At 39.6% G+C, this 9416-nt stretch overlaps 2 protein-coding genes across 2 annotated transcripts; one reads left to right on the top strand and one right to left on the bottom strand.

Moving 5' to 3' along the window:
- Positions 1–772: 772 nt before the first annotated feature.
- LOC120280915 (cellulose synthase A catalytic subunit 4 [UDP-forming]-like) lies at positions 773–6449 on the top strand. Its single transcript, XM_039287887.1, has 13 exons — positions 773–994; positions 1141–1214; positions 1383–1434; positions 1520–1658; positions 2142–2408; positions 2508–2850; positions 2934–3071; positions 3392–3517; positions 3597–3809; positions 3899–4154; positions 4239–4438; positions 5145–5498; positions 5570–6449. Exons 1-13 carry the CDS (start codon positions 811–813, stop codon positions 6152–6154), a joined length of 2931 nt encoding a protein of 976 aa, XP_039143821.1. The 5' UTR covers positions 773–810; the 3' UTR covers positions 6155–6449.
- A 105-nt stretch (positions 6450–6554) lies between these two features.
- LOC120280916 (pentatricopeptide repeat-containing protein DOT4, chloroplastic) lies at positions 6555–9205 on the bottom strand. The gene is given in 4 exon segments (XM_039287888.1): positions 6555–8187; positions 8190–8561; positions 8564–8623; positions 8625–9205. Coding segments are annotated over 4 exon segments (2622 nt in total). The 5' UTR covers positions 9186–9205; the 3' UTR covers positions 6555–6558.
- Positions 9206–9416: the final 211 nt, after the last annotated feature.

Below are 9416 nucleotides of genomic sequence, written 5' to 3'. Positions count from 1 at the left end.
GACTAGTTGTTAGAGGATGCCAACTATGTGCTTATGCACTAACAATAATTAAATCAAAGTGACCATGAAACCCAAAAATATCAAGCTTCCACTATATCAAACCTACTAAGTGTGTGTAAAGTAATCCACCAAAATGGTGGAAGTCTTGAAATATCACTTTGGTCGAATTGAAAGTTTCTAGTTCCGTATGTTTTGTTGGAGGAGGAAGTGTTGGCCAAATTTTTTTTTAAAGTTAAAGGGCAAAGTGAGGATTTTGGAGATGGCCACTTCTCCACTTCGGATTGGGCTACAGTGAAACAAACGAATTGAAGTGTCACATAAGTGCTTACTTTCACCACTTAGACCTCTACTTCGGCGAACCAAACACAACCTAAATATCTCTTATGTAGTATTTGTCACACACACTATTTATAATACACTATGATCTACTTATTTATATAAAACAATATATTGTATCTCATCTCATAACAAACTAATAACATTTTTCATCAATATCAGCAGTAAAAATCTAAAAGAAAGTCCTAAATAAAAGCCCAAAAATCAAATTTCTCTTTAATCTCAACCCAAATCGGTCTAGCTCTATTGTGAACTCGGTTCAGAACTGGTTCATGTTAGTTAAAACCGACCCCACAAAACGCTTGCAAAAACCCGCGAAAAAGAGACTCCCAACCCGAACGAAAGCAGCCTTTGCTTCGACTCTCTCCTTCTACCAGCTCCCCGCTGACACCCCACCTCCTCCAATGCCTTCTTCTATAAAGAATCCCACCACCAAGAAGCTCATTCTTAGGCTTGTTGTTCCCAGTGGAGAGGATGATGGAGTCTGGTGTTCCTCTCTGCTCCACCTGTGGTGAGCCTGTGGGCTTCTCCTCCAATGGTGAGGTCTTTGTGGCTTGCCATGAGTGCAATTACCCTCTCTGTAAGCCTTGCTTTGAGGATGAGCTCAAGGAGGGGAGGGGAAGCTGTTTGAGATGTGGTGCTTCTTATCTTGTTCATGGTATGCTCTCTTGGTTTCCAAGTTCTTTGCTTGGTTTTTTATGCTCTTGATATGTTTGATGAAATTACTCTGAGGGTTTTACCTTGGTGTTGAGATTCATAGTGTGGTATTGGATTTGATTATTTTGTCTTGTTTGGAATTTACAGACACTACTGAAGATGCTGATCATCAAGAATTGCGAAAACGAGTCACGATGGCGTCACATCTACAGGACAGTAAGGTTGATGCTCTTATTCAACATGTTGGCAAATGTCTGCTGTTTGTATTGATGTTTTTCATGCTTCATGATAGAATTTTTGTGGCATGTGATTAGATTGGGTAATAAATTGATTAGTAATTTTGTTATTTGTTTTGTATTACAAAGAAGGTTGTCTTGTGTTTCTCGCAGGATAATGGAGTTCATGCGAGAAATGAAAGCAGCCTTTCTGTGGCTGAAAGTGGTAAGGATTGACATGGCTTGTTATTACTTTGTGTGATTTTGGGCTGCATGATTCTGAGATCTTTGGTTATTCCTGTTTTCTGAAGAGGCAAATAGTGAATCGGGAAACCCAATATGGAAAAATAGAGTAGAAAGTTGGAAGGAGAAGAAGAATAAGAAAAGTGCTGCAAAGAAGGCCAAGAAGGAAGAACAAATCCCAGTGGAACAACAAATGGAAGGCAAAGAGTAAGAATTAATCTTCTAAAAACGAGAATGATAGCTTTCTTATGCAAAAAGAAATGCGCACACAAACACATCGTTCATCGTGATCTTGGATGCCTGGTATCATTTTTGTTATCTTAAGAAAGTAGAGCATGCAGTCAAATCATATTCTTTTGATATTCAACAAAGATTTAGATCATGATGTTTGGGAACCATTTTTGAAAATAATTGTTGAAACTAAAATGCATTACATCTTCCTCCACATTAAAATGGTACAATAAGTTTGGAGGTTTAAAATTCATTATGTAAATTCGATGACTTGAACATTTAGAAACTATTATTGTGAAATCCACATTTAAGTGTTCATTATGTTTCTCAATGATACTCAACAGAATGATCTATACCTCCATGACTTCAATTTATTACTGAAGTGATGTTTGTTAAAATCTATTGTTCTTTTCTGCAAAGTACCCTAATATTTGATTACCTTGTGTGGCTGAATGGCAGGTCTTTAGATGATGGGCAACCACTTTCAAGAATTGTCCCACTCTCTCCCAATAAACTCACACCATATCGGGCTGTGATTATAATGAGATTGATAATTCTTGGGCTTTTCTTTCATTATAGAATAACCAATCCTGTTGATAGTGCTTATGCTCTATGGCTAACTTCAGTGATATGTGAGATTTGGTTTGCTGTCTCTTGGGTGTTGGATCAATTTCCCAAATGGTCGCCTATTATGAGAGAGACATTTATAGACAGGCTATCCGCAAGGTATGCACAGATAGCTAAAATCACCAACATCCATAATGGAAATGAGTTTCGTTTATGTCTATGCATTGGAAGACTAACACTGTTTCTCTGCTTCTCTAGGTATGAAAAAGGTGAATTCTGTGGACTTGCTCCAGTAGACTTCTTTGTGAGTACTGTGGATCCGCTGAAAGAACCACCACTGATCACAGCTAATACTGTGCTATCGATTCTTTCGGCTGATTATCCTGTTGAGAAAATCTCTTGCTATGTATCTGATGATGGCTCTGCTATGCTTACATTTGAGACTCTTGCGGAAACTGCCGAGTTTGCAAGGAAGTGGGTCCCATTTTGCAAGAAGTATGCAATTGAACCACGAGCACCTGAGTTCTATTTCTCTCAGAAAATTGACTATTTGAAAGACAAAATACAGCCATCATTTGTAAAAGAACGCAGAGCAATGAAGGTAAGCATTTCCATTTGTTCTTTGATTAATTGAAGTTGAAAGAGACAGAGCCTAAGAATTGAGAATTTATTATCTTGTTGCAGAGAGATTATGAAGAGTACAAGGTGAGGATAAATGCTTTAGTTGCCAAGGCTCAGAAAACTCCGGATGAAGGCTGGACGATGCAAGATGGAACATCATGGCCCGGAAATAATCCACGTGACCACCCTGGCATGATTCAGGTATACTTCCCTAACTTTCTTGTTTCGATATCACTGATGTGTTAAATAGCTTCATACCTCTATCAAGATTTTACCACTTTCAATTTACTATCCATAATTATTTGGTACTATGCTCCAACTTTTGCTGCTGTCTATTGATAATAATGCAGCAAGCAGACAATACATGTTTACTAATTACTAAAATTCTTGTCAGCCAACCTCCTACAAACTTTGTCAGAATCATTGACAAAGAAAGTTGAAAGTTATAAGACAGATTCTTCATGTTATGGCAAAGTTTTGGTACCTAACAACAATTATTTTCTTGTTGATAATTTGTTCAGGTTTTTCTTGGCAATAGTGGAGCTCATGACATTGAAGGCAATGAACTTCCTCGTCTTGTATATGTCTCCAGAGAAAAAAGACCTGGATACCAGCACCACAAAAAGGCTGGAGCGATGAATGCTCTGGTAAATTATCAAATTTTCAAACTAAATCTTTCTTTCCATGCATACAGACATTATTCTTAACTTTTTATTACCATTACAGGTGCGAGTCTCAGCGGTTCTTACAAATGCTCCATACATTCTCAACCTGGATTGTGATCACTATGTCAACAACAGTAAAGCAGTTCGCGAAGCAATGTGCTTCATGATGGACCCTCAAGTAGGTAGAGAGGTGTGTTACATTCAGTTCCCTCAGAGATTTGACGGCATAGATCGCAGTGATCGATATGCTAATCGGAACACAGTCTTCTTCGATGTAAGTTAAAAACAGAACAAACACTTCAAGGGTCTCCACTACTCATTTTTTCGTTGTTTCATCTCTGAGTTCATCTCAATCATGTTCAGGTTAACATGAAAGGCCTTGATGGAATTCAAGGACCAGTTTATGTGGGAACTGGTTGTGTCTTCAACAGGCAAGCATTATATGGATATGGTCCACCATCTTTGCCTGCACTTCCAAAGGCATCATTTTGCTCATGGTGTTGTTCCTGCTGCTGCTGTTGTCGTTCAAAGAAAGCTCCAAAAGATGAGAAAGAAGTTTACAGAGATTCCAAGAGGGATGATCTGAATGCAGCCATATTTAATCTCAGAGAAATTGACAGTAAGCATTGTGAAGAATTTTCAAGCTGGTTTTGTTCTCAATTAATGGTCTGAGTTTTTATTTTTATTTTTTATTTTCATGCAGACTACGATGAATATGAGAGGTCAATGTTGATATCCCAGCTGAGTTTTGAGAAGACATTTGGTTTATCTTCAGTTTTCATTGAGTCCACTCTAATGGAGTATGGAGGAGTTGCAGAGTCTGCAAACCCATCTACATTAATAAAAGAAGCTATTCATGTCATTAGCTGTGGGTACGAGGAGAAAACTGAATGGGGAAAAGAGGTGAGTTTTCATACATTTCTTTTGATGCATATTGATGATTTATCTTATTAGTATTTGTAGTTGGTGGACTATGATTTTTTGGATAAATACATAAATTTCTACAACTTGTTAGAACATCCGTTGTAGTCTAGTTGGTTAGGATACTCGGCTCTCACCCGAGAGACCCGGCAACGGAACTCTCTTTTTCCTTTTTTTTAATAGCTTTAATGGGTGTTTGCATATGTATACTTTGTAGATTCCTCAAATTATATTTCTAATACACCTATTAGTTCTAAAATTAAAATTTTTTTACATTTAGTCAAAAATAATTTACATATAATACAGCTATATATAACTTCGAATGTTCTCTTTTTATTTATTTATTTTTTAACTTCTATGGTTGTTTGCATAATATCCTCATAGAATCCTGAATTTACATATTATTACATATATGCATCATAAGCTCCTTTCAAAATTTAGTTTTTTTACATATATATAAATACCTAGATAGGCATGTAGTTGAGGCGAATGAACTACCTATTATACATAAATAACTTAGAAGATTTCATATACAAATCAACGTATCACTCCGGATGTGTGTGTTTGTGCGTGAAAGTACAATATTCTTCATAAGTATACATCATTTCAACCTTATGCTAATATACCAAATGTATGCCCATGCCCATGATCTGATTGGTTGTATGCCTCTTCCCATCCTTTGATGCAGATTGGCTGGATTTATGGGTCAGTGACAGAAGACATTCTAACAGGATTCAAGATGCATTGCAGGGGATGGAGATCAATCTACTGCATGCCTTTGAGACCAGCCTTCAAAGGATCAGCTCCAATCAATCTTTCCGACCGTCTGCACCAAGTTCTTCGGTGGGCTCTCGGCTCTGTCGAGATCTTCCTCAGCCGCCATTGCCCTCTCTGGTATGGCTATGGTGGTGGTCGTCTCAAATGGCTACAAAGACTCTCCTACATTAACACCATCGTCTATCCCTTCACTTCACTCCCGCTCATTGCTTACTGCTCACTTCCCGCCATTTGCCTCCTCACCGGAAAATTCATCATCCCGACGGTAATATATCATCTGGAATAATGACTGTAATGGTCCCATTTTTCGTACTTAAACAAATGCTCGATTTGCAGCTTTCAAACATTGCAAGTGTGTGGTTTCTTGGCCTCTTTATCTCCATCATCCTGACAAGTGTTCTCGAGCTTCGTTGGAGTGGTGTCGGAATAGAAGAATGGTGGCGTAACGAGCAGTTCTGGGTCATTGGAGGAGTCTCGGCCCATCTCTTTGCAGTTTTCCAAGGGTTCCTGAAGATGCTTGCAGGCATTGACACCAACTTCACTGTGACATCTAAGGCTGCAGATGACGGGGAATTCGCTGACCTCTATATTGTCAAGTGGACTACGCTATTGATACCTCCGACGACCCTCATCGTTGTTAATCTCGTTGGTGTCGTTGCCGGGTTCTCTGATGCATTGAACAGTGGGTATGAAGCTTGGGGGCCATTGTTCGGGAAGGTGTTCTTTGCACTGTGGGTGATACTTCATCTGTATCCATTCCTCAAGGGTCTCATGGGAAGGCAGAACCGAACTCCCACCATTGTTGTGCTCTGGTCTGTGCTTTTGGCCTCTGTTTTCTCTCTTCTGTGGGTGAAGATCGATCCATTCTTGAGCAAGACAGACAGTGCAGTTGCTCAGAACTGCAATTCCATTGACTGCTGATGAAGACCCCTGCATCACTGTCAGCATGTGTTCATTTGTTATATAATGGCGAGACAATCACTACAAGTGATTCTTCTATACATTGTTTTATTTTGAGAGACCCTGCAATGAGCTGAGAGATAAGTTTTGACTCTATTGGAACTTGGGTGTCTTATAAACATATGGCAACTTATCAATGGTGATATTTGCGTAAGGGTTTGTTATTAACATTCAAAATTGTCCGTACTTGGTGTCTAAACTTAAGAGCATACATATGAACAAGTGTCATCGAAATGTTAATAAGAGTGTGAGAATATATTTACCTCTTTCATCATGCATGTTTTCACAATTCATCTCATGAAGCTATTGACAAGCCTATTCAAAGGAAATGCAGCTCTTGCTATCATGGTATCATGGTTTGAGGTTCACCAATAACTTCTGCATGAACACCTGCCTTCCTTAAAATGGTGGAAGCGATTTGAGTCTCTCAAGATGATTTCTCTTGCAGTTATTTTAGAAATGAACTTTGCGACCTCATGACAATCACCACAGACTCTCAGGTTCTTTGTAACTCGTATAGGTTTCCCTTTTGAAGAATTCAGGATCCCATAAGCAATAGCTAGCTTTTCACTGTGCCCACAAAGAGCCTCTTCTTTTTTTGAATCATCGGCGTTCATCAAAGCGTACATTTTTTTCGGAAAGTGCCCTTCATCTTTCATCCTTCTCTGCACACGTTTGAGAAACAGTTCTATTTTCTTTGAATGTGGGTGTGATTTGTCTCCCGAGACAAAGATCTGAACTCTGCTTTTGATTTCAATCCAACTGCACCCAGGATTCTTTTTCAGGCAACGGCCAGAAATTCTCTTCCTTAATTTCTTCACAGATTCCCATTTCTCTGCCTCTGCATATATGTTTGCAAGAAGTATATAGTACCCTGTGTTTTCTGGTTCTAAGTCAAAGACATGTTCAGCAACTCTTTCAGCAAGTTTCACATCCCTATGGATTCTACAGCCACACAGCAGTGCACCCCAAACAGTGGAATCAGGTTTTATTGGCATTGATTCGATGAATTTGTACGCTTTAGTTAATTGGCCTGCACGACTAAAAAGATCGACTATACATGCATAGTGCTCTAATGTAGGCTCTATTTTGTACTCATGTCTCATAATATTGAAAAATCTTAATCCTTCATCTGTTAATCCAGAATGGCTACAAGCATATAGAATTGCAATGAAAGAGACCTCATCTGGCGGTATGCCTTCTTGTTTCATCTCATTGAAGATAGCAATTGCTTCTTTGCCACAGCCATGCATGCCATATCCCGCAATCATCACTGTCCATGAAATTAAATCCTTCATCACCATTCGGTCAAAAAGGTGACGAGCAAGTCCTAGTGCACCGCACTTTGCATACATGTCCACAAGAGCATTTGCTACATGACCATCCAAGAGAGACCCTGACCTTAATATGTGGCCATGGATCTCTCTGCCCCTCTCCAATGACGAAATACTACCACAGGCAGAAAGTATGCAAGCCATGGTGACACAATTAGGTTTCATCTTATGACGCATCTCACCGAACAATACAAGAGCTTCATTCGGGAAAGAGCTCTTTGAATAACCTGCAATCAATGTATTCCAAGAGACAATGTCCTTGTTGATGGTACGATCAAAAACAGACCTAGCATCTTCCATATTTCCACATTTTGCATACATATCCATGAGTGCATTGGCGACAAACAAGTTTGACTCTAATCCATTCCGTGAGACATAATCATGGACAGACTTACCATGCTCTATGGCAGAATGACATGCACAAGCATGAAGCACAGTTGTAATAGCATATAAATCTGGTTGTGTTCCTTCTGCTTCCATTTTCCCAAACAACTCAATTGCTTCATCAAATCTACCATCTCTAGTATAACCCGAGATCATCGAAGTCCATGACACAACACTCTTTTCACCCATTCTCTCAAACACTCTCTCTGCACTTTCCAACATCCCACATTTACAGTACATGTTCAACAAAAGAATTACAAAGTGTGATCTTCTTTCCCAAAACCACATTTGATCGAATACCCATGTACCACAGTGCCCGGCCAAAGCCAACCCTTTTCAGCTAAAGCCGGAAGGACACTCACTAGAGTGGCCAAATCCATCCGAATCCCCTCAAACCACATCTTAGCAAACAACTCTACTGCCATTTCTGCAACACCATTCAATACACACCCATTGACAATTGAGTTCCAAGATATAATATCCTTATCAGGCATTTCATCAAACATAAGAACTGCACTCTCAATGCTGCCACACTTTGAGTACAAAGAAACAAGGGCATTTCCAACAGCATTATGGGCATCAAATCCAAGCTTTAGAAGGAATCCATGGACCTTCTCTCCCTCACGAACCCGTTTCAAATCGGCAAAAACACTTCAAAAATGCAAGAAAAAGTGTGTGAATTGGCTCTAATTCCCACACGCCACATTCTTTTCAAAAACATCAACACTTGCTTCACAATCTCCATTCCTCGCATACTCATACATCAATAGATTCCAAAGAAAAGGATGATCTTTCGATTGGAGACCTTCAATGAACCTCCTCCCTTGTATCAAGTCCCCACATTTAAGGTACATGAAGGCGAGCTTTGAGCTCAGAACGGAGTCTATCTCGGTTTCCGAAGAGGATAAGATCGCATGGACCTTGCGACCATCGGCTAGAGATCCGAGCTCGGCGCAGAGCTCCAGGACGGCGCAGTAAGTCTCCAGCTCGAGGTTGGAGAGCTCGCAATCCATACGAGAAATCGAATCCATTGCTTGTTTTAGATTGCCCGTCTTGCATAGCATTTGAATGTCAGCGTTGATATCGTTGGTTAGCTTCTCGGCAAGCAAAGTGAAGCTTCTTGCGATGGTTTTTGAGGATCTGGAGGTCGAGAGAGAGGTTGGAGATGGTCTGAGAGAGCGCAGAGGATGGAAAAACAGCGGCTTTTGAAGGGAAGAGGACGGGAACCATGGAAGCGAAGAGTTCGAAGCTAGAGCTTGTAGCGCCGCAGCCATCACTGGCTTGGGATGATTGTTGAAGCAATGAATAGACTAATCCTCATTTAAAACTATACTAACATAGGATGCCTACTCTATGTAATGACACAAATTATAAATTTATATATATAAACAAGATAGTAATTCTATCCTATAAATATCACTCTTTGGAACTTTTGTTTGAGAATTGAGAGACATTTGTCTAGTTTTGATAAGATGTTTGTTCCTATCTTTTAATCCTTCTTCACA

The sequence above is a fragment of the Dioscorea cayenensis genome, chromosome 17 (assembly GCF_009730915.1).
Source record: "Dioscorea cayenensis subsp. rotundata cultivar TDr96_F1 chromosome 17, TDr96_F1_v2_PseudoChromosome.rev07_lg8_w22 25.fasta, whole genome shotgun sequence".
NCBI classification, from domain to species: domain Eukaryota; kingdom Viridiplantae; phylum Streptophyta; class Magnoliopsida; order Dioscoreales; family Dioscoreaceae; genus Dioscorea; species Dioscorea cayenensis.
This window is presented reverse-complemented; position numbering and strand designations above follow the sequence as displayed.